This window comes from Bactrocera neohumeralis, unplaced genomic scaffold, assembly GCF_024586455.1.
Source record: "Bactrocera neohumeralis isolate Rockhampton unplaced genomic scaffold, APGP_CSIRO_Bneo_wtdbg2-racon-allhic-juicebox.fasta_v2 cluster11, whole genome shotgun sequence".
NCBI lineage: Eukaryota > Metazoa > Arthropoda > Insecta > Diptera > Tephritidae > Bactrocera > Bactrocera neohumeralis.
In genome coordinates this window covers 9,063,602-9,090,282 of record NW_026089624.1, presented here as the reverse complement: position 1 = coordinate 9,090,282, position 26,681 = coordinate 9,063,602, and the positions used below count along the sequence as shown (strand labels likewise).

The following is a 26,681-nucleotide window of genomic DNA, read 5'->3' as shown; positions in this document are numbered from 1 at the left end:
GCTATATTATAGCTCTATTATATCATTTGTAATAACAATTGATAATTTAAAGCAAAAATATTGACCTATTTACTTATTTTTTGCATAAAAAATTTCACTTTGAACAAAATATTAAAATTTCATTGAAGTGAAAGGAATTAGTATGGCCACAACGAAATTGTGTACATACAAAATGGACAACTGCGTTGTTTTGTGTACATGCCGGCCATTGTGTTGTTGTTGCTTCTCAAAATGTACATGTAGTAATATGAACAACGACGTTTTCAGTTCACTGTCGTGCCGCTGCAGTCTGTCGTAGCCATTGTATTTACACTATCACTGTCGTGCTGCTGCAGTCTTTCGCAGTCATTGTGTTTACACTTTTAAATGCCGACCACTGCCGAGCAGGCAACATTGTTGTTGTTAGATTTCGCACTTGCGCCTTCGCGTATGTGGGTATGTGTGTAACGAAAGCAAATGACTGAAACATTTGTAATTATTCATTCTCTTACATATATGCTCTTTTCTGTAGAAGCGCTGCTTATATTAGCTTAATGTAAAAATTGAAGAACTTTAAACGCAAATATATCAAAAGTGGTTCAATGAATTTAAAATCTGTAAAATTTGTGCAAAGTTTCAGATCGCACACTTTAATTTGATGTATTATTTGTCTCTGTACGTTTTGTAGATCTCTGGAAATAAGCGCCTTGTCTTAGAATAATATATAGATTGTTAATTGTAAGTTAAAAATTAAAATCATTTAGCAACATTTTTTAAAATTTCATATTTACACTCTTGCAACCTGATGCTACAGAGATAATAGTTTTGTTCACCTAACGGTTGTACGTATCACCAAAAATTTAATAGAGCAATTCAGAATCTGGTGCAAATGGTCTAGCATCTTTGCAATTGCAAATAAGCGAGCATATTTTTGCTTTTACACTAACAAAATGTACAGCGATGCACCTGCTACACCCCTGCAAAGAAGCAGCACTAAAACGCCATTGTATTATTTGCAGTACTGGTTTGCAAATTATCAGCTGTTGTCAAAAATATAAACAAACAAAGAAAATAAATGGAGCAAACCGGTTTAAACAAAAAGAGAATGAAAAACCCAACAAAAAGTGGAGCGAAAAAGAAATCCAGAGTGTACTGGATTTCTTGCAGGAAGCTCCAGAAGTAGAGGTAAGTGAAATTTTTGCTGGGAGCACTTATTCAATAATTTATTTAACAATAATTTTAATTTCAATAGGCACCAACAGCTCAAATTTTTTATAAAAAGCTCATTGAGAGCACGAAAATAGAAAATGGATCTAATACGGTGAAACGTACGGCACCTGAAGGCTTCATACAAAAAAGCAAGCGATTGGCGAATGTCAACAGGAGCAGGCCTTCTTGAGTCTGATGTCGGGACGTCGAGGTTTGAAGGTAAGCGAAATGAATGCGACAAAATTTTTTCTAATGCTTATATTATATTTCAGGCAAAGTGTTGCAGATGTGCTCATACTTTAATCAACTTAAATATATGTTTGAAAAAAAAAAAACCACAAGTGAATTACCTTCTGAAGTGATTGATAGTGGCAGTACGTCCATAATGAACAAAAGCGCGGCCAGCCAAATACTGGAAATCACTTTTTCTGATGTCGGCGAAGAAATTGCGTCTCCAATTGACATTGCCAATATTGAAAATCTACCCTCAGGCAGTGTAAGTGAAGTAATTGTTCCTGAAAAAGCAAAAAATAAAATTAAAAAAAAAATATCCCAAAATCATCTGCTGCAAATCTTGTTGCTTTTCAAGTCGAGCGTAGGGAAATGTTTAAAATGAAAATGGAATGGGAAAAAGAGAAACAGGAAAAAGATCACGCTTTGAATGAAAGAAGATTGCAAGCAGAAATTGAAAGAGTTTAAGCTGAAATAGGATTCAAGAACCGTGAATTGGACTTAAAAGTCTTAGAATTGGAAAAGGATGAAAGATTGAAAAACTTCAAATTGAAAAGGAGGAACGCTTACTAAAGTTCGAAATTGAAATGAAATATAAGTATTCTTCTCAACAGTAATTTCTCTGTACTTTATTTATATTTATTTATTTATCTTAATTTATGTATCTCTGAACTTTATTTATCTTTATATTTTAAAATATTTAATTCCAATTACTGTTGAGATGAATACTTATTTAATACGGTTATTGCTGTTTTACTATCTTCTATCATTCAAAGCGTTATCTTTTTCATGTTTGTCTTGTACTAAATACTTAAATTAAAATAACCATTTATTTTGTATACAATAGTTTAATGTATAAATATATGTAATTAAAAACTGACAAATGAATTAAAATACATTTAAGAAAACATTAATGCGTATATGGCTTGTCTTTTAATTTCTTGTTGGGTATATGGTCATCAGGCTCAATAGAATCTTCCGTAGTAGTCGAACGAAGTGGAACTATTATTAATTAAACTGTTGAGGAGAATACAGCAGACAAGAAACCAATCGCAGCATAATTTATAGTGTATTTTGTTGGACAGACGCATCCTTAGCTGCTTAAGGGTTCCAAATCTTTCTTTTAAAAGCCCAAAACAATGCTCAACTCTAACGCAGTATTTACTGTGCAGTAAATTAAAGGCAATTCGGGCGTTTCTATCCAACTGTATTGCGTTGCTTCTGTAGGGGGTTATTAACGTTCCAGATAAAGCGTATGCCGAGTCCCCAGCAATCCATTGCTGTGAAGAAAAATACTGCTCGTTTTGCTAAAAGAGTGAGCTATTTCGATATATACGGGCATCAAGCCAGCTCCCAGGGTGACCAACCACAACATGCCGAATTACTCGTTTGTAGTCCAAACTATTTGTGCTTTTATTGAATATATGTGATTTCTGGAGAAGTATGATGTATGGTCTTCAATTGGCGATTCTGCTAATTTAATCTAGGTGCCATCAATACATCCAATACCAAACGGTAACTCCTCAAATGTGTCCGATACTATTTTCGATCGTTCAATCTCATCGGGCCAATTTATGTATATACTTAGATTGGTGAGGCAAGAACACTCTAAAAATTCCTTCGATATAGTTTCGCTATCTCTCACTCCAAAAATTGTCGCTATTTTCTATATGCTGCGCTTTCTCCCGACGAACCCAATCGAAACAGTGTGATTGCTAATCAAATAAAATTGCTTACATGAGTGCGCTTTGTAGAATTCCTCATCGCTTTTTATTTAATCAACCAGCATATTATATTGGTCTCAATCTACTGTTAACATTTGGCGGAATCGGTCTTCGTCCAGTGTTGTCTAAGTATTATTGCGCCAAATATCTGACTTAGGTATTCTGCTAAAAACTCCTCGCCGACATTCCATAACAACAGATATATTGTCAGCCAATTCATCTAACACTGCCTCCACTGCGTCATCATCACTTTCGATTTATAGAAGAAAATTGTTATTAACTGAAATTCTGAATAACAATATTTCTTACCTTCAATGTCCATAATTTCTTCAGCAGCTTCATCAATTAAAGCGTCAGTTAATTTTTCTCTAAAACTTTTTTTCGGCATATTTACCAATTTGAGCGAAAATTTTGTTTACAAACAATGTTTTTCTTAACCGATCAGCTATGAATCAATAGTATTTGCAAGGGTTGCACAGAAATCACAAAAAAGACGTTTACTGTTGATGGTAAATATTTGCAATTGCATAATTTGCAAACTCAGATGCACAAGATTCTGAATTGCCCTAATGAGTTAGATATAGGGTTGTATATACATACATATGTATGTATACATATGATCACGATAACGAAAAAAATTAAATCCGGGTGTCTGTCTGTCCGTCCGTCCATGCAAGCTGTAACTTGGGTAAAAACTGAAATATTTTGACCAAGGTGGCGTAATCGGAAAGTGCCATAACTAAGCACTAAATTAAGATATAAAACTGTAATTTGGCGAAGAGGATCGCAGCAGTACTTATATTCTAAAATACTAAAGCTACAACAAAAAAATTTGCTCAGTGCAAATATTATAACAAATTCTACCCACACTGTGAAAATGGATGAAATCGGAAGATAACTCCATAACTAAGCACTAAATTTAGATATACAACTGTAATTTGGCGCAGAGGATCGTAACAGTACTGAGCTTAGCGCACATGTGGTTGTTGTTGCTTTAGTAATTTAGAAGATAAGTACTGCTGTGATCCTCTGCGCTACTAAAGCGCAAAATCAATAATTAATTTTGCCAGAGACATTAAATTTTACTTCCTCGAGACCCGACCTGCTAATTTCGACTAAATTTAGCGCGTGGCATTATTCTTATATTCCTATGTCACAGTGATGGGACAGAATGGGATGAATCGAACTACAACCACGTCTACTTCCTATATAACACAATTTTAAATTCCACTTGGTTCACTTTCCAGTACATAAATCAAGAAGTAGTTAATACAACGGGTTAAAATTTTACACTACTAATTCCTTTAAAGTATGCCACCTTATGACCAAAACATGTTAAAATCCAACAAAAACTGTTCGAGTCCGTAGGAACCGAATATGTGGACCCCAGTATCTATAGTGTACTTTTGACTGAAAATATCGGTCGATGTGTGAGATATACAATTGAAATTCAGACAAAACCCTTTACTGACAATAGTTATTCGGTGTATCAACACTGGTTTAAAACGGGTCAAAATTTCCCTGAGTCTCTTTATACCTAATATACAGATTTCAGTTATCTCAATGAAAATTACCGAAAACTTTTTTACTCATATCATATCTCAGTGTATCTTTGTGCTTAAAATAAAATAATAATAATAAAATCGGTCGAAAACTTGACCTGGCATCAAGATTTTCGAACATCCGGCTGACTTTTCTCTGTTTGATTGGTGGACTAGATTCTTAATAAAACCCAGGAACATTTTTTTAGTATGTGGCATGATAATAGTTAATAGAAAAAATTGGGTCGAAACTACCCCAACTCCCATATACTATGTACATATAATGATTTTGGTTTTTCTAACAAATATTATGCCGAATTTGTCGGTCAGTTGATGAGTTATATAGAGTATATCGTCAATTGAGTGTCTTATTGATTACGCTTCACTACTTCAAATTGCAAACATAATATTACATATGTTCAACATTTTCAAGATCTGCACTGAGATATAAACCAGTTTTAACCAATATTACAATTTTTTTCACTCATGTTCGATTTTATTTCGTGTTTTATTCACGCCATTGTAAATTTCCGAAAATGTTGTTACGTTATTTTGCATTTCAGGTGACGATATGTACCTATAATATTGCTAGATTTGCTTTGCTTAGCTACGTCTCCATATGTATGTAGGTAATCTGTAACATATTTTTTACTTAATTATTAGTATTCAAAGTAAAGAAAACCCTTGAAATAACCCAAGAAATATAACAGCCCAAAAAATTTAATTCGACTCTTATGACCAATAGACTTAGGCCGAAATCCCCTAAGATGGCAACACTGCACTTCAATTTGGCATTTACTCTTGCGTGGCCTCGCAAACATTAAAAACAGCTAAATTCTCTGCGCTGTGTGAAGTATAACTGGGACTATGTTTCACATGCAATGTTTGTCTATGCAGTGCTGTGCTATGTACATTATGAATAACTGAGCCTTTATTGAGCATTGCGAGTATGAAAACTAAGCTGGTAGCGCGCAAGCCAAACGTCAAAAAAACAGCCGAGCATTGTACAGTACAAAAGCAAGGCATGTCAATGATAAAAGGTTAGTCCACTTCTTAACTTGGTGTGTATCGGACGTTTGTGTAGTTGTATAAATTCTACCTCAGCAATTGAGTTGTCCGTATTAAACTGTTGCGATATCAGCCACTTCGATGTTTGTTTCCGTGTTCATAAAGAATTTAGTTTGTCAAAAATTTTAGCAAAGATTCATGAAATAAATACAAACATTTTTCGTAATGACTAAGCAACTCTAAGATACACCGGTCATTTGAACTTGCAGAATAACTAAGCCAAACATAAAACCGGTTTAAGAAAATAAATTGCAATAATAATAAAACGTTTATTAAAAAGATGTGCAGTACTGCGTAACTTAATTTAATTGCGTATTTATGTATGTATGATCATGCATATGTACTTTAAATGCATGGGCATTTGCAATTCATCAGCAATTAGCACAACAGTAAACAAATTAGCCCGTAAGCAAATTATTCCATGTTAATATTGTCTATATAAATATATGCATGAATGTGTATATTGTGGGCAAATTTCAATAAGCGAATATGAGTTGCTACATGCATGTACATATGTACATATGTCTACAAAAGTACATGTTCGTGTAAACAAAGCAAACCAGAGTGCTTATTTTGTAGCTGTAGCGCGAAAAGGGCAGCAACTTCACGTCCTGAATTCGCACAAGTGCCATCGAAATACACGTTAACAAACATTCATAAATTATAAAATGAGCGACAAAGTAACCCATGCAACACCGGAAATGCATTTACGCGTGCGTAGCTCTGTGTATGTCGCGAATGTTATTCCTTCAAAATTGAGTGGAAATGTCATGTAATTCACGGACTACGACATATAGCATTTTATTTGCAACCATTTCAACAGCTGTAATGATGAGAAAATACCAAAGAAGAAATACTCTATTTACTGATTATTGTTGCATTAAGTGTGAAATCAACTTGATACTGCAGATGCGTATATTTTTATATGCATTCTATATGCATGTATAAACACAAATGTACTCACATAAATACGTGCGCAGGCATATACATATGTATGTACATACACAAATATAGAAGGCTTATGAATTTGATCTTTGGAATTTGTGTTATTAGTAACGAATTTATTTACATATACATATAACATAATCAACACGCTCAAGCTGTGAGTACAAACATTATTAAACAAAACTATTCCATGCTTAAAATAGAAAATAGAGTCAAAAGTTTATTACACAGTGCGCACATTGAAAGCAACAACAACAACAGCTGGGATAAACAATAAAATAAAAGAGAAGAATTTTAGTCTTACTATGTGTTTTTCGATTTCCCAGAAAATATGTATGTATTGAATGTAAAAAGTAAATAAAATTATAAGGCTTAAAATTGCTTAAATGCGTTGTGACCTCGATTCGAATAGTGGTACGTAACTTTTCCGGTACTGTCGTGCCGTGAAGCAAGTAAATATTTATTACAAAATGTATACATACATATGTATGTTAGTTGAAAATAATCGTATAAAAACGCACACATATGTATGTATGTATATTTGTCAATTTTTTGTGAAGATAAAATTAAGTTCTATTAAAACCAATGGTGCATTAAAGTATGAAATTAAAAGATTGTTGCATAAATTATTTTTACAAGGATATATTAAAAATACGGCAACAAACCTATAACGTACATGTATACCATATAAGTATAAATAATCAGCTTGTCGAGCTGTGAAGAAATAGAGTTTCCAAATGCAAAACTAATTGACATAAATACATATTTCCTTACATTTTTATGCATGCTTGATTTGTTATATGCACAAATGATCAAGCATTCCTATAAGATAACTACGTATACATATATGTATACAAGAGAACCACATAAACACGTTTTCATTTTATCAAAAATATAGTTTTAATGAATATTTCAATCCTAATGAACTTTATACTTAAATCCTATATTTTTTTTGGTTAATTTCTGCTCTTTTACCCTGTGATTTCTTATATTTTTGGCCATTTACCATTGAAGGATGTAAGAACATTAAAAACATGCATTTTATTTTCTATTCTGGCATGCATACATACATGGCTAACGGAATGCTTGTGACGCACCTGCTCTCCCGCATTCATAATTTTCTCCGTAATTTTTGCTTCAGGTTACGTAATGGAACCTGTATTATCGTATATTAACAAAGAAATAATTTCGATTATATCATGACGCATGTGTAGACATTTTATGCGTTAACACATATACATACCTTCGAAACTATATTTACTAAATAAATATTATGAATATTCTAGAAATTGAATTACCTTACCAAGTTTTTAAAAAAATTGTTTCACTAACAGAATTGCTGTTTACTTTGAACCGCTTCGAGTATTTGGTATAATACTCCACGATACGATGTACATACTATGAAGTCATAATATATAATATCAGATCTTGAATAGCCTGCTCGAAAATTTTTAGAGTGCCTAAACATTGCCGATATCAACATTTATTAAAAAAGTTAACAGGGACATTATGATGGAACTATTTTTATATAATACATATATGTATATATAATATAATATAATATATAATTAGGGGTTTCACATAGTCTCATGAAGTTATAGGTTATAAGGAGCCGAAAACATAGAGTTAAGAGTTGTATTTGCGTAAACGTATTTTAGATGCAATCCAACAACAAATTTTTTAAACTAGTTTAAAAATTTATAATTTTACGATGCTTTATGACACGTTGTGAGTACCCCAAATATACATATAACACCACTGTTTGATTTGGCTTAACTAACCACTAAACTTTCCAAGTTCTCATGTCACCTTAATATTAAAATATACAGGTATAACTTTTAGGCTTTATTACTTTTCATTTTGTTGAAACCTAGTTGATATGAAATGTTACATCGCCGCAACGTCTTATGAAAACCATCAATCTGTTAAAAATTTTCAACATATTTTCTACCGAATTTTGATAGGCCACTTCTCCATATAATTTGCTCACCAAAACTTCATCCCAACAAATTGGTAGATTAACACGCGCTACAATGGTGGTTAAACCGTCCTACGGAAACCAACAAAAATAAAACTTAACGTGAAATACGTAAAACAATTGATGAATAAAAATTCGTGAGTGGTTTTTTAATACGCTTTTATTAGCTTCATTCTCCAAATACTGCAATTTGGTTCTTTACGTGTTCATTATGGCTAAAATGAACCTTATCATCATGAGACGTACGGGATGCCTAATTGATTTTAATCAAACGCTTTCTCGGTACAAATAAACGGTTGGAGATTTGCCATTGCTTGTTGGGGTGCTATTGTAATTTAATACGTTTTCGGAATGTTGATAAAAACAGGAATCGAACGCTGGTCCTGCGCACTTTGCGTTTGAAATAAATTAAATACTTAATTCAGGAAGTCGTATTGTTCAAAATGTTTACACCATAATTTAAAACTTTACATGTATAGTATGTCACACACAAAGAGAAGCGGGAGTATACATTTTTATATAACTATAAATAATTAACGTGACGAGCTGAGTCGGTTTTTCCAAGCTCTTCTCTCTATCTATATATACGAGAACTAGTCCCTCAGCTATTGAGATATCGATCTGAAGTTTTGCACACGTTCTTTTCTCCCCAAGAAGCTACTTATTGGTCGGAACTGCCGATTTCGGTCCACTATAGAATACAAATGTCATACAAACAGAACGACTAAAACCAAGTTCTTGTATAGAAAGCTCTTTTATTTCACAAGATATCTTTACCAAATTCGGCATAGACTGTTGTCCAAGACAAGGCCACAATCTGAAACATCACACTAGAGCACATTGCTGCTATTTGAGTGAAAAAACAAGATTAATCTTCATGGAATAATCTCATGAAGTGACCTTATTCAAAATTGTTTATTTCAAACAAAGTTGCTAGAAAAACTAACAAAAGGTTTTCCGTATGATCAAACCGTTAGCCGGTTACGTTTTCAAATTTAGCCATACAAAGTATAGTTGCTATAAGAAATACTCGTGTTCAGGGTATTACAGCATCGGTGGCGTCCAAGTTCACGTTATTTCTTGTTTTTTTATACTCTTTCAACATGTTAGTTTTGTTCACCTAAAGGTCGTATGTATCACCTGAAACTAATCGAGATAGATATAAATCGGACCACTGACACGCCAACAAAACGCTATTAACCGAAAACAGGACCACAACTGTGCACTAAATTAAGATATAAAACTTTGACTTAGAAGAGGTTCAAGGGGCACATAAGGGATTTTTTTTAAATCTTCTAAACTACTAAAGCTACAACAAGCAAATTCGTCTATCGCAAATACTATAGGAACACCTACAGACGGTGTGAAAATTTGTGAAACCGGATGACTCCCCATACAACAGTACTGTTAAGAACTACTGAAAGCGCGATAAATCAATAACTAAATACGACAGATACATAAATTTTTACCCCCGAGATGGTATGAGAAAGCTTTGTAAAGGTAGGTAAACATTTAACGATAGGCGTGGCACCGCCCACTTTTATGTGAAATTACATATCTATGGACCCGCCCAAACGATTTCAACCAAATTTGGTACGTAACATTTCTCTGACCCTATGTTTCCACAGCAACGCCTACTTCCCACATAAAACAATTTTAAATTCCATTTGAAACTTTCAATTTTCTGTACACAAGTCAAGAATGAAATAATTTGTAGGTATATATAGCGTATTTCCCTTATGACTAAAAACTGCGTAAAACGAACGAATACTGTTCTCACGCCGTGGTTCTTAATATGTGGACCCAGTGCTTACAGTCGGCCTTTTACCGAAAATATCGGTGTGAGATATATAATTGAAATTCAGAGAATCCATTCCTGAAATGTCTGTTTGACAAAAAAGGGTTCAATCGAGTCAATACTTCCCTTAGCCCCGTATACTTATATATATAAAATCGGCTGAAAATTTGGCCTAGATCCCATATAACTAACAAGCCTTATGTACCTGAAAGCCTCTGGCTTTAATACTTGCAAGTTGCAAGGGTATGAAATATTCGGTTATACTTAGCTCATCCACTTGTTTTTTTTTAACAAATTGGTTTAAGCAGAAAAGTTAACTAGTTTTTGCGAAACGACGTTTTTATGTTATTTTTGAACGATTCTTATTTATTATATTTACAGGGAAGAAGTAACAAATTTTATTGCTGCAAAATTAATCATAAAACTTAACTTAAATAACGACGAAAACGTCAAGAAAATAGAAAACGATTACATGAAAAAACGCCTACGGTAGCTAATCAAATGATGTTAACCGACACCAAGTAATAAATCAGCAAACAACGAGTCATGGCAGGATACATATAATTTTGTTATGATATACCTCATCACAAAAAAATAAGTTCAGTAATATCAATTTAAAACGAAAAGCAAAATAAAAGTTCACATGAATATTTGAAAGAATATAATATACTAAGTGAGACCAAAAAGAAAAGAAGTGGAATTATGAACACCAGCTCTCGCAATAATTTGGTAGCAACAACAAAAGCGGGGAGTCCATCGTCTACTGCACTTTCATTAGAGCTTGCGCGGATGATGTTAAAACGCCGCGAAAAAGGTCTTAAGATGAAAGAAATTGCAGCGCAGTCGACTGCCAGCTATGGTTTGGCGCAACAACCAACTTTTCTGCATGCACCAATTTTAAACACCTCCAAGAATGCCTACGATTTATTCGCGGCCAAAATGTTGCAGTTGTCCAATCCGGAAATTTATTCCAAATGCAACCGCCGCAATCAGACACCTATTCAACAAAACGTAAGTGGTGATGATGGTGACGTTGGTAAGAACAGATGTTTTTGCGATTACAAAACTCCATGTAATCGACAAAAACTGCGACAAAATATTCGTAAATGTATGCAACATCGAAGGTTAAAGCAAATTAGATCGTCTGAGCAAACCATCAGCTTACAATACCGACCAAATATAGATGGCGTTGCGGCAACATTTGAGACTACGCTAGAAGTCGAGTTAGGAGCAGAACTAGAAATCGCAGTAAATGGTAGTGTTGTTCAAAACCAGACTACAACTATGCGGTCAGACAGTAGTGCTTACATATGTGCTGACGCGGATAGAAGAACAACCGCAAACAATGAGTTTGCCTCCACACTTCTGTCGAAGGAAGCACTTTTTCACACTAATGTCAATGCAACTTGCAGCCATGCTATAATACCGTCAACTCTAAAGATTGGTAAGCCGATTACAATAACAACAACACTCAAAACCAGCTTTTTAAGTTTGGTTCGAAATGCGTTTTTAATGATCGCTTTAATATTAACGGTACTGACTCTGCAACGAGTGAGCGGACAGTATCTCTTATCCATAGCTGCAACTACTGCGTCTGCAACAACGACCAGAACAGCGAGAGATATGGGAGCAACAACTATAATTCCTGTGAGTTCTACGACTGTTAAAAATATGTTCGACATAACTGAAACAAATAATATACAACCCTGCGAACATCAAAAAATAAGACTAAAAAGGCAGGATAGTGCACAGAAACAACCAAAATCATATGTCGTTCAGAAAAGTAATCATCACAGCGATTTCAGCCGTGTTTCTGCAGTAAAACTACAAAACGCTAAAAAGCACAACAACAGCCAGATTGAATTTAGTAAATTTATTTATAATAACTATAAGAAAAGGAAGTTTTTTAATGAGAAGCAAATTGAAGTGCGCCAACAGAAGATAATAGCATTGCAACAGAGACATCGCAGCAAGCGCGGTACAGTCGAATCTATTGTTACACAACTTAAAAGTAATAATACGGAATCAGACATCAATAGCAATAGAAATAGTAAAAACGATCGTACTTTCAAAAGTGAATTATCTGGTAATTCAAATATAACCACCAATAGGTATAACATTAAATTTACCGTTGAAGATTCAAATCAAAAAACGCATAGTGCAAATGATCAAAAGCTGCTTAAATTGGTAATGGATGGATTAGGTCTTGAACAATTGCCTAATATGAAGAAAGTGAGTAAACACTACATAATTTTTATATATTAAGACACTTTTCAAATTAAATTTAAGTCCCGCCTCCCTTTTCGAGGCAATATGAACCCTTACTGTTAAAATCTTGTTGCTCAAATATGAACTAAATGAACTTTCCACCGCTTTCCTTTAGCGCATGCGTTCTATTATGCACATGATTCTTTCTTGGTGGAGAAATTATTTGTTTCACGTCAAAAAACGTTTTAGTAACCCCCTTAGTTTTGTTTCTATAAATTATTATAATTAATTTTAAGACTTATTATATTATTTCAGAGAAAAAATAAATTTTTACAATAATTTAATTTATCATTTGAGTATTTGGTCTGAAATATGCAAAACAAAAATTTAAGATGTCTGTTATACCACTTTAATGAGGTATCCGCATACTCTCTTTACGAATTTAACAAGATTACTATAACGCATAGAAGGGAGCAAAGAAATGGCGACTCAAAGACAGCTGTAATTAATTTGATACCATCGATTTTCTTTCGTTTGGCAATTTGTTGTTTACAGGGCCTGCCCGTCCATATAAGCAAATGCCTAGGGAACAAGAATTTTAGAGCGGCATTTTGATTCATTTTATTTATATGTTTTATTTTTACTTTTTTATTAAATATAAAATAATTAAAAAAATTTCCTTATTTATCGGCCCTGGCTATATATGCAGTTTTAATTATATTAAGATGTTCTACAAGTGACGAAATTTAGATGACTTTTTCGGCTTGCATTCAATTTTATGCAAACTTTGTATTTTGAATGAGTATCACATGGACCTAAGCAGAGATAAAGAGATGTCCAACTCCTCTCTCACTGGAAGTGAGAGAACAATTGCTAAACGTCAAAACCACCTAAACTTTGACAGTTGACTGGATTGGGGAGGTTTTGACGTTTAGCAATTGGAAACGAGCGACGGCCAGATTGAAATCATACCAAAAAAATATGTAAATGGAGGAATTTGTTGCCGCTGTTCAAGATCGCTAATAAAAATTAAAACAATGAAAATCAGAGAAAATGCGAAATTTAAATATATTTCATGAAACGTTTTGTAATTTGATGCATAATAGAATTAATTTTTAATTACAAATGATTAACAACATTTGATAATTGAGAACTAACAGGCTTAATTCACCTTATTAAGTATTGAAAGATCAAAAGTCAGTTGTTTTAATATACCATAAAATCATAAAAAAGGATTTAAGTAATTCGTCATATATTAAAAGTCCAATATATAATAATTTGCAATCGTAATAAATGTTGGGTGTTTTAATATAAAATGCCCAAAAATTCTTATTTTGCTCGATCTGGCCATAATTGAAAATGTTATAAAAAACGCTTATTTTGAGGCGCTTCACACTGGAATAAGTTGGGCATACCATTATCCCTGGTCCTAAGTTCAACGCATTTCTGACTGCTAACTACTCGTACTTTGTGTTAATATTGTTTATTCTCATTTAAATTGTATACACAAGAACAATAGGAAAGTAAGTAGGAAATTAACAAAAGATGCGGAAACTGCAATTAATGTTTGACGAAGAATATAAAAGAAAAGACGCCAGAATAACCTGAAGAGCTATAAACTCACCGTTTATCTTTTAACGATAATTAGCGTAGATAACAGAGAATGTATTTCGTACTGAAAACAAGGAGATTTATGCAAAAACATATCTACATATATGTGTGAGTGAATCTGTATTTGTCTACTTGTGTTTATCCCAAAAACATATGCACACATATTCATCTATCTCCCTTGACATCTGTAGAATATTCTCATGAAAGCATATACATTAGGGCGTCCGTTGTATGAGAAGTTCATTCTTTTTTTTGCAAAAGACCTTTGAAGTTTCTGAAATGTTGCACACGTCCTTATCCCTAAGAAGCTGCTCATTTATCGGAACCGCCGATATCGGACCAATAGAGGATATAAACGCCATACATATGCAACAATTTTTTATTTGACGAAATATCTTCACAAGATTTCACACAGATTATTGTTTAAATGCAATCTCAGAATAAATTGTTTAGATGCAAACTCATCGATCAAAATCAAATTTTTGTACGGAAATTTTAGTATTATATTTGTGAAGGGTATTTGACATCGCTGCGGTTCAGTCGAAGTTACCTCTTTTTCTTGTTTTAAATTTAAACCGTTAAATGATATTTCTATCACATATCGTATTTTTTCATTTATCTTGGCTAATAGACACGAGCCTTTTTTTGAGCGATTGACAAATTGAGTGGGATCTAAAGTAAACAAATTTTTTTATAGTCAAATGTTCATGCAATATTGAATGAATGCTGGTCTAACTAATTCTTCAAGGTGTCTCAATCTTACGATAGGTCACATGACTATTTTGCGCACAGCATCAATAGTTTCGGGAACAAGAACTGATTTTGTGCGACATTCGTCTTACAATGATCTACGACCTTGATTGAATTCACTATAACAGGGATGGGCACATTTTTAGCCCGCAAAGTTAGCAAAGTTCGCACGAGGGCTAGATGAGGGGCATATCAGTTTACGGAGGGAAGGGGAAAAAATGTTACGAAAAAAATCAATTACATTCCTCCATAATTTAATATTCATCGCAGAATCAGAGATAAATAGATGTTTAACTCCTCTCTCACTGGAAGTGAGAGAACAATTGCTAAACGTCAAAACCTCCTGAACTTTGACAGTTGATCGAGTTCAGGAGGATTTGACGTTTAACAATTGGAAACGAGCGATGGCCAGATTGAAATCTTACCAAAAAAATATGTAAACGGAGGGATTTGTTGCATCGTTCAAGACCTCTTATTAAAAATGAAAAACAATGAAAATTAAATAAATTTGTGAAATTTAAAGGTATTTGATGAAATGTTTTGTAATTTGAAGCATCATAGTATTATTTTCAATTGAAAATTATTAAAAACTTTTAATGATTGAGAGCTAACAAACTTAAAAGCTATTATTGGTTATTGAAAGGACAAAAGTCAGTTGTTATAATATTCTTTAAAAAGATTTAAGTAGTTTCTCCATATAATAAATAACCACTATTTAGTAATTTTTACTCGTACTAAATGTTGGGTATTGGGTTGATAAATGCCCAAAAATTGTTATTTTCTTCAATCTGGCCATAATGGAAAATGTTATAAAAAACGCTAATTTTGACGCGCTCTCACACTGGAATAAGTTTAACATCCCTTTATTCCTGGCAGAATGGTTGCGGCAATACTGACATTGTACACAAATTAAAGAGCAGAAGTTTACTTCATATCGGAATTGTACAGTTGTGTGAACAAAAAGAGGTAAACATAATTTGCAGGTTTTAGACTTTTGCATTAATATTTGTTTAAATTTACCTTTGCAGGGTGGGAAATTCTATATTATATGAGTTATACTTGTATCTAAAAACAATTTTATTTAATAAGAAAACAGCACATTTTAAAACTTCACAACACCTTATGGTTGTTCCTATTTTGTTCACACCACTGTACATGCGATAGAACAGTAATGGTGGTGATGCCAGTTGTAAAAATTCATTTTAGCTACAATTGGGAAAAGTTTTCTCAAGCTTTTATACGTACATATGCAAGGCAGTTTTATATATCTGCATATATGTACATATAAAAAAATATACTTGTGACCATAATACATATTTTGTTTAAACATATTGCAGTTCCATTTAATGTAAATGCTTAAATAAATACATATATACATATATATAAGTATATATTAATATTTGTGATATTTTCAGTTTGGTTGTTTTATCAAAATATTCAAAGAATTGAGGTTTTTTTCTATAATTGTTCTGTTAAATTATAAAAATCTAAGTTGCCTCTGGAAATGTATTAAAATAATAATACGCGCTATAGAGAGGGAACACATATTTTCGAAAATATAAGAAATCATCAAATAAAATTATATTTGCGCGGTATGTCATTATTGATTGAGAGTGGCTAAGCACACAAATAGAATACAAACGCTAATGGCAGAACCCTAGAATTTCGCTTCTCCCTTCGCTACGAGCGGCAAGCGTTTTGTTCTCGTTTTCATGCGAACAATGTGGCCATTACTCAATACGCATATGTAGTTTTGCACACATCTCACTTTTCAATTACAATTTTTCATAATATAAAATATCAAAACTGAAATCAAACTAGTTTATATATTTATAAATAATAGCATTCGACTTTGATTTTGAGTTAGTTTAAGAAAATTTCGAACAAGCAAACTGCTGACGCGTTTCTACGGGGAAAACCCCAAATCGTTGGAAATTGTATGGTAAGCGGGCGGTAGAAGCGGTGTTGGCTTATCATTCACATTGCGCTCTCATAAGATTCATTTGGGCACATGTGTTTGAAGAAACAGTGGTTCATAAACTGAAGTTATTATTAAAATTACTTTTTATTAAGAAGTTTAAAGAAATAACCTGGTTTGAAACTTTTTGATTCGAAAATTATATCTATGTTTGGAAGTACCTACACTCGTGAATAATTTTTTTCCATAATGAAATTAAACTAACATAAAATAAGAAGTAGGTTATCTGATTTCAATTTTGGTACAATAATGCGTGTAGCTACAGCAAATGAAATTAAACCAAACATAGAACTTATTATTTGAAATAAACTAAATTAAATGCTGTTATAAAGACATATTAAAAAAATGATTACTAAAATAAAATATTTATTATACTTTTTGTTATTTGTCTTACATTTTATAAATTTATACTAATTACAAAGAAACTTAAAATTGTTAAGCCAAACATAGAACTTATTATTTGAAATAAACTAAATTAAATGCTGTTATAAAGACATATTAAAAAATGATTACTAAAATAAAATATTTATTATACTTTTTGTTATTTGTCTTACATTTTATAAATTTATACTAATTACAAAGAAACTTAAAATTGTTAAGCCATTTTACAGTTATTACCCACAGTGCAACTTCCCATATATGCGCGCGCTCTCATCCCTGCCAACCATGAGCGGGTAAAAAAACATATAATCAATGGGTAAGAAAGTGGGTAATCCATAAGGGAATCATGTGTACTTTGCCATAGGCCGAGCGGCAATTTTACCCACTCACGTACGTATACATGTGATCATACATCTTTGTTGCTCTCATTCAGCAGTGTCCTATAAAAGAATATATCTGTCCTGCTCTAATATCCTCAATCGACGGCTGATGCAGGGTTGCATTTTTTAATTCCTACTTTTAAAATTTATAAGAAAACTTTTTAATTGTTTAAATTTTTATTTTATTTTATTTTTTACATTTTTACGTAAAATTTATTATAATTTATGTATAAATAAAAATATGTTTAATTTAAAAAAATAATTAATATCTGAAAAAAGATTAATTAAAGAAAGGAATTATTACAACCTGAAAATAAAAGATTGGAAAAATATTATAAAAGACAAAAGATATTACAAAAGAGTGTAAAAATATTACAAAAGACAAATACCTGAAAATAAAAGAGTGTAAAAATATTATAAAACACAAATACCTGAAAATAAAATAAAGATTATTAACACCTGAAAATAAATAATAATTACATTGAATTTGTAAAAGAAAGATTAATTGTATAAAATGATAATAATATCTGTAAAAAAGATTAATATTATCTGAAAGAATAAAATATATTAAATATGTACATAGCTGCTGCTGCTACTTCCAATTCAGTTCTGATTTCCAAAGCTATAAAAATAAATGAACTAATTATTTTCCAAATATTGTTAAAAAATCACATAAAATTCATTTACTTACCTTCTTGTTGTATGAGCCTCCTTTACGATGGTACGATCACGAACGACATGTGTCTTTCAATCGTTTTTTTTATTACCCTTTTGGGATTTTCTATTGTCACTTTTGACAATAATGTTTTCTCCTTCGCACTCATTCAAATAAATTAAGAAATGAAACAAACTTTTTTTCATAGCATTTAGGTAAACAAAAAATAACCCGAAAATGTGCGTTGGTGTTAGTGCATAGAGAAAACATGTGAAGTTGTATTGAAATATTTGACTCAAGTGGGTAGCCGTGGTTGGCAGGGATGGTGTAGCAAAATACGTTGCTCTCATTTGTAAATATAGAGTGGTAAAATACGTTTCTCTCACTTCCCTTTTCATGTTTGCCCCGGATGATCCCCTCATCTAGCCCTCAAAATGTACACACGTGCCCGAACAAGCAAAATGTCACTGAGGGCTAATATGCCCACCCCTGCACTATACCATCGCTAAGCACTGGTCCTTCATGAAGCTTCATCGCCAAAAATTTAATTAAGGGGGTGTTCTCATGTAATCAATTCGAAAAATCTATTTTTTTTGACAGTAAAACCTATTGAAAACATGCTGTGAAAAATTCATAGTATCTGATAAGTTACAGCTTATAGTCGCCGACGTGTCGTAAACGCATTGTTCTCGAATCATCATTTTATGAAACTGTCATGGTCTTTGCTTTATAATTTACATATGTATGTTCTTCGCCTCATTTATAGTTATCGTCCCTATCAGAATTGTTTATTTTCGAAAATATTTTCAATTTTTTTTTAACGATTTTTAACGAAAAAAAAAGATTTTCGTGACTTTTTGTTGAAATTCGACTTTTTTTTAATGAAATTGATTATATTTGGGAGGGACGATAGCCGCAGAACTACTGAATAATTCGATTTTTTTATTTCAGACAACATGAACAGCCGCTATCACCATGACCAGTGAACTACTTTTTTTGTTGGGGACTACTTTGGTTTAAAAAAAATATATATTAAAAATGTAAAAAACGAAAATTTTTTTTTTTTTACATTTCAAAATACAAATAAAAATATATTAAAAAATTAAAATGATTGAATTTTGTTGTCGCTTAAAAAAAATTTTCCTAAAAAGTGATAAAATGTATGCGTTCACATGAGAGTACCCTCTTAAGTTCATCGTTGCATTTTTGCTGCGATAACTCACGTCGAAAGTTGTAACTTGGAAATAAAGCACACCCTAATATACACATATTTATATCAAATTTAGCCAAACCTGGTACGAATTCTATCATTAGGATGCGGCCACACTATGCATCCTTGGCAAATTTTGCCTTATAGCCGAAACAGCCAAAAACGCTACTCCCTTCCTCAATTGCCTTCCTTAGCGAGCAAAATGTGTCAAAAGTTGAGCCCGTGGTAAAAACTAAGAAATCAGTCATCAATCTTTTTTTGTTTTCATTTGAACAATGTTGCCAATGCTCAATACGCATATATAGTTTTGAGCACATATGTATATGTTTTCAATTACAATTTTTTGTAATATAAAATTTCAAAACTGAAAACAAACTATTAAAAATGGTTTATATATTTATAAATAATAGCATTCGACTCTGATTTTGAGTTATTTTAAGAAAATTTCAAACATATTGAAGACAAATTTTATAATTACTACTGTATATCGAGATTGGCAACCCTGCGTTGTGAGAGAGCAATCAGCTGACACGTTTCTACGGCAAAAATCCAATCCGTGGATTCCTACGGCAAAGAGGAAGGGAGTAGCGTTTTTCGCTGTTCACTTACATTGCGCTCCCATAAGATAGGTCGTATCAGCTGACACGGCCCACGGGTCTACGTTTCCTTCTTCATCGGCAAAACGTGCGAACAGTGAAAAACGTGGTAAAAACGCAGAAGTCAGCCATCTTTATTTGTTTTCATTTGAACAATGTTGCCATTGCTCAATACGCATATATAGTTTTGTACACATCTTTGTTTTCAATTACAATTTTTTATAAAATAAAATATCAAAACTGAAAACAAACTATTAAAAATAGTTTATATATTTATAAATAATAGCATTTGACTCTGAGTTTGAGTTATTTTAAGAAAATATCAAACATATTGAAACATATTGAACAGATTGAATTATAAAAGTTGATAATTACTACAGTTTATCGATATTGGCAACCATGGGTTGTGAGAGAGCAATCAGCTGCCACGTTTCTACGGCAAAAATCCAAATGCTGCGAATTCTCACGTCATCCCACGTCAAAGAGAGCAGGGCGTTTTTCACTGTTCAGTTACATTGCGCGCCCATAAGATAGGTCGTGCCAGCTGACTCGGGCCACGATTTTACGTTTTTCACTGGTTGTGCTTTTACGCTTAATTCAACTAGTGAATTCCGTTTCGCCTTTCCGTAGTGACAACGTAGTTATTGTTGTTCTCTCTTCATCACATTTGGCCGATGTTGCCAGTGCTCAATTTGTATACATGGTTTTACACAAATTTAGCTTTTCAGTTAAAATTTTCATAATGTTAAATATCAAAACTAGAATCCAATTATTAACAAGTAAGGAAAGGCTAAGTTCAGGTGCAAGCGAGCATTTTATACTCTTGCAACTTGCAACAATCAAAGCTAGGGAAATACTTTAAGGAATAAAACCAATCATATAGAGTAAAGTCAGCCGGATGTTCGAAAATCCTGATATTAGTTATATAAAGGGTTTCGCTCAAATTTATCGATTATAGGCACAAACTGGTATGAGTAAAACACGCTCTCTCAGTTTTATTGAGATAACTCACATATTGGCCGATATATGCGGTACAAAGTCATCGGAAGTTTTTGACATACAGACATACCATTATAAGAAAATGATTATCCTTTAATCCAAAAGTCAACTGTAGATACCGGGGCCTAACTATTTGGTACCTAGGGACTTGAACAGTTTTTGTTGGATTTGGGGAAATTTTTGGACGTAAGGTGGCACACACTAAAGACATAATTAGCGCAAACTTTTATCCCGTTATATTGATTGCTTCTTAATTTGTGTAGTGGAAACTGAACGAATCAAGTGGAATTTAAAATTGTGCTTTATGTGAAGTAGACCTGGTTGTTGTCCGATAACATCCATTTTCACAATATCACATAAGAATATAAAATGAGTGTCACATACTAACTTTTGTCGAATTGGGTTTGTCGGGTCCCGAGATGTGAGACTTCACCAAAAAGTGGTCTGTGCCACGCCCATTGTCCAATTTTCACACCGGCTCCTAGAAAGCTCTCTCAAACCATTTCGGTGGTAAGATTTAATGTCTATAAAGTATTTAGTTATTGATTTATAGCGCTTTTAGTAGTTTTTAACAGTACCGTTATATGGAGAGTGAGCGGGGTTATCCTTCGATTTCATCACATTTTCACTGTCGGTAGGAGTTCTTATAAGATTTGTACTTAGCGAATTTGGTTATTATAGCTTAAGGGGTCAGTAGGTTAATCTTTTTTCCAAATTTTTTTTTTTGGTTTTGCATTTTATGCTCCCTTATACCCTTAGAATTAAGTAGAAATCCACTTTACCATTGGAAGGTTTCGAAAAAGGCCCAAAAATAATAATACCGCTCGACGTTCGGAGCGCTCGGAGTGCACATTTTTGTATGCTTTTTCAGTACCTCAAACTTTAAACGCGTTTTTCTCAAAACATACTTTTTTAAACTGCCGGACATGGTTCCGGTCGAATTACTCAACCGATTTGCTTAATTTTCTTTAAATTTTCACAAAACGCCTGGCTATCGTCCCTATATTTTTTTATAATTTATTGACAATGTTATGACAAAATTTATGTAAAAAACATGGGGAAAAATTAAAAAAAAAAAACGTTAATTACTTTTTTTATTTATCAACATTTTTTCATGATTCTAGTAGGGACGATAACCATTCATGTACTTTTTAAGAATAAATTGGGTTTTTGTGTTTCAGATGATCCAAACATGAGAAATCGTGTCCGCCAGTGAAAAAACGCATTTCATTCACCCAGCCATTTCTGCGACAGATGTCATGATATGTGAAAAAAGTTCTATTGTAGAATAAAAATTTCTACAAAAAAAAATGTCAAAAACAGGTCAGATTACCCTACTGACTCCTTAAATGGTTTAGGAGATTTACTATATATTAAACTTATTAGAAAGCGGGCTACACGCATTTTTATACTCTCGCAACAATGTTGCTAACGAGAGTATTATAGTTTTGTTCACATAACGGTTGTTTGTAATTCCTAAAACTAAAAGAGTCAGATATAGGGTTATATATACCAAAGTGATCAGGGCGACGAGTAGAGTCGAAATCCGGATGTCTGTCTGTCCGTCCGTCTGTCCGTCCGTCTGTCCGTCCGTCCGTCCGTCTGTCCGTCCGTCCGTCCGTCTGTCCGTCCGTCCGTGCAAGCTGTAACTTGAGTAAAAATTGAGATATCATGATGAAACTTGGTACACGTATTCCTTGGCTCCATAAGAAGGTTAAGTTCGAAGATGGGCAAAATCGGCCCACTGCCACGCCCAGAAAATGGCGGAAACCGAAAACCTATAAAGTGTCATAACTAAGCCATAAATAAAGATATTAAAGTGAAATTTGGCACAAAGGATCTCATTAGGGAGGGACATATTTGGAAGTAATTTTTTTGGAAAAGTGGGCGTGGCCCCGCCCCCTACTAAGTTTTTTGTACATATCTCGGAAACTATTATAGCTATGTCAACCAAACTCTACAGAGTCGTTTTCTTCAGGTATTTCCATATACAGTTCAAAAATGGAAGAAATCGGATAATAACCACGCCCACCTCCCATACAAAGGTTATGTTCAAAATCACTAAAAGTGCGTTAACCGACTAACAAAAAACGTCAGAAACACTAAATTTTACGGAAGAAGTGGCAGAAGGAAGCTGCCCCCAGGCTTTTTTTAAAAATTGAAAATGGGCGTGGCGCCGCCCACTTATGGACCAAGAAGCATATCTCAGGAGCTACTAGACCGATTGCAATGAAATTCGGTATATAATGTTTTCTTAACACCCTGATGACATGTACGAAATATGGCTGAAATCGGTTCACAACCACGCCTTCTTCCAATATAAAGCTATTTTGAATTCCATCTGATGCCTTCTTTGTATAATACGAGTATAAACATTAGGAACCAATGATGATAGCGGAATAAAACTTTACACAAATACGGTATTTGAAAAATATGTAAATGACGGATAATGAAATCTCGATTATCACTTCTGAGAGTATAAAATGTTCGGTGACACCCGAACTTAGCCCTTCCTTACTTGTTTCAACAATATTTGCCCACAGGTGTCCCTTGCTATTGCAATTCTTGTGTACCAAATTGGGATTTATATCTTATTTTAGTGCTTAGTTATGGCACTTTATGTGTTTTCGGTTAATGGCGATTTGGGGGCGTGGCAGTGGTCCGATTACCCCATCCACGAACTCGAATTTTGAAGAAGAACACTAATTTTCGTATGCATGCATACTTAGTATATGGGTTATACTGATTGCTGCTTCTGAACAATGCAGTTTTTTTTAGGACGAATTCATCAGATTTTTTTAATATCACAACAAAAAATTGCGTTGATATTTTCGTCTTCAAGGCATTGCGGCTACTTTGCTAGATTTTAGGCGAAGACGCAAATGCGACACCTTACACAAAAAAATAGCGGAATACCTGCAATATGGATAAAAAAGTCAATTATGACCTGAGATATACAGGAATATTTTCGAAGCATTTCACAGAGCAGTGCCATATTTAAACGGAAACGATGAAGTATATGCGTACAATTTAAAAGTGTTCCTTCCTCAAAAATAATACAATTGCTAAATATTGGGAATGGTAGAGCAGAACTGCAACCAAATACGAAGTGCAGCGGATCATAGCTTGCTCATTAATCAGTTGATAAATATCATGCCACGTGCATCTCAGAAGACTGATACCATAACATTGCCAGCCGACATTTCTTTTTTTTCACGCTTCAGAACCGGTTCATCATGTGCAGTCCAATAGGCTGGCTGTCGATTGGGCTCCAGTGTGAAATGATGGCATATTTCTATTGTCACACACCGACGCAAAAATTCGATTTTATTACGATTAAAGAGCACTCAAACTCTCCTCAGAATCAGCAATTTGTTGTTTTTGTTCGATTATGAATTTGCACGGCACCCACTTCGAACAGAGCTTTCGCCTCTTTGGGGCATCCTCTGCGTTCATTCTCGTCTCTTTTCAACGGTTGAATTCCCTGGTACAGAGCCCAAGTTCAATTGGGCGATTATTGCTTGTTAAAAAAAAAGGACAATGGAGTCATGTGTATAAGTTCACGCAAGTAGGGAAAGTTCTCTGATCGCCATTCACTTGGGAGTGACCAGAAACGATTCCTTTACATATGACTCAAGCAGCTCACGACTTCCCGGTCAATGCAATTCCACGTTCGTTATTTTTACTAATTTCATCAATCGTGTCTAACGGTGTTTAATCGCACGACCGAGACGGCCAATTGAGTGGGCCACTTCGTGAGATAAAATGTTCACCAAACTTGGTTTTCAATAAATCGATTTTGACATTCGTTGTGTGGCTGGTGGCGTCCTGTTGATGATGATTTTTCTATGATAATCTGGATCATCTTCAAGTTGTTACTAAGCCAAATTAACGAACATACGACGATTCTGGTAGTCAAGCGGCTTCAGTTCTTGCGTCAATTTGATTTTGTAAATATGTAGGCCAAGATCTTTTGGTAAAATTCGCCTCAACGACGTAACATAAATGCCCAACGCTTGAGAACGACGTATGTGAGACTGATTTGTGTCTTCCTGCGCTGGCGCCAGCAATATTCTCGACATTAGGGGCACTTCTTTGCCTCACTGTCACGGAAAAATTTTGTACTGTGCCTGTGGATCCAATTTTTCCACTAGACGGCCAATTGTTGGTCTGACAGGACGATTATGACGACCAAAAATTGGACGTGGCGCTCTTAATGTTGAGACTACTGACTCCAAATTTCAGTACTGAATTTTTATAATTTTGACTCGCTGTAGGAACGTGTATCTTTCCATGATAAAATGGCAATCCTTACTGAAGAGAAATGTTAAAAGAGCGTGAAAAAATACGGTGTCGTTTGCCATCCCTATCAGTCTACTTTTGTAGCGTCCCTATTGAAAACCCCGTTACATTTACCATTTATGAAGATAACACACTGACCGAAATATTTGACAAAAAGTCTGGTAAAATAAATAAAATAATTTTAAATAGTCCAAACCATATACTAATTATAGTTTGTGGATGACTATTATATTACGTTTACTTAATATTACTGCGGAATTTTACTTATTTACCGATATATACGCTATAAATTTAACGGGAAATTTGAAATTCGTATATTAGATGTAGTGGGGCTAAGTGTAATATTTGACCTATTTCATCCATATTGGGTACAATAATAAGAGAGCGACGCTCTTTGAATTTCCTTACGATATCTCACACGTTCACGGTATAAAGTCCAGAAGGTAAATTTTCCCTTATCTGAGGACCCCAAAATCTATAGTTTTTTAATCGGGCCCGGCTTGTTTCCCCAAAAAATTTTTAAATTTTTTCGAAATTTTCCTTGAAACCTTTTACCAATCCCTTTTTTTAAAAATTGTTGGGCCCGAAACATAACGCCACGAGAAAGGGGAACGAGGAAGGAGTTTCCTGCCCAACCCCGAAGGTTCGAATTACCCGTCAAAAAACAACAAAGGGTGGGGCCGGGTTTCGGGCCAATATTCAAACCCGGCGGGGAAGAAGAAAGGGATCAGCCTTTTTTATGGTCGGATAAAGATGCCATTTTGGGGGTCCCCAATCCACAAGAGCCCCCAATCTGGGGAACACCGTGGGGAAAATTCCTAAAGATCCTAAAGGTTCTATACGTTTGTGATAGATAAACCCCCCCGCCCAAAAAAACTGATTAGCCTTTTCAGTTTGGTTTAAAAACAATAAGACAAAAACCCATGCCCAAATTTGGAAAAAACCCAAAAGAAAATGCCCACCACTTTCGTCGATTTAAACTGCTGGGCCAAAAACGGCGCCTTTTTCGATGGTGCTGTGCTGCTTAAAAAACCCCTTGCAATAAAAATTTCCCCCCTTCTAAAAAAATTGTTCTCACTGGGGGTTGCCTAATGGGTTGTTGGTTTGGGCAGAGGGAAAACAGTTACACTCGTTTTTG

General features: G+C 33.8%; 3 protein-coding genes across 4 annotated transcripts in view; 1 reads left to right on the top strand and 2 right to left on the bottom strand.

Moving 5' to 3' along the window:
• Positions 1 to 26,681, bottom strand: part of LOC126765696 (uncharacterized) — a 624,074-nt gene that overhangs the window by 159,475 nt on the left and 437,918 nt on the right. The gene's annotated exons all lie outside the window — the stretch shown is intronic.
• Positions 1 to 26,681, bottom strand: part of LOC126765721 (uncharacterized) — a 488,551-nt gene that overhangs the window by 60,915 nt on the left and 400,955 nt on the right. The gene's annotated exons all lie outside the window — the stretch shown is intronic.
• LOC126765883 (uncharacterized) lies at positions 1,574 to 19,487 on the top strand. The gene is made up of 3 exons (XM_050483556.1): positions 1,574 to 1,684; positions 11,098 to 12,705; positions 19,388 to 19,487. The coding sequence occupies exons 1-3, from the start codon at positions 1,574 to 1,576 to the stop codon at positions 19,394 to 19,396; spliced, it is 1,728 nt and encodes a 575-aa protein (XP_050339513.1). The 3' UTR covers positions 19,397 to 19,487.

What these genes read in the sequence shown, in the direction of transcription:
- LOC126765883 (XM_050483556.1), top strand. Translation starts at nt 1,574, where the DNA reads ATGAACAAAAGCGCGGCCAGCCAAATACTGGAAATCACTTTTTCTGAT. An exon ending in AAAATCTACCCTCAGGCAGT is followed by an intron (nt 1,685 to 11,097) that starts GTAAGTGAAGTA and finishes ATTTAAAACGAA; the next exon opens with AAGCAAAATAAAAGTTCACA.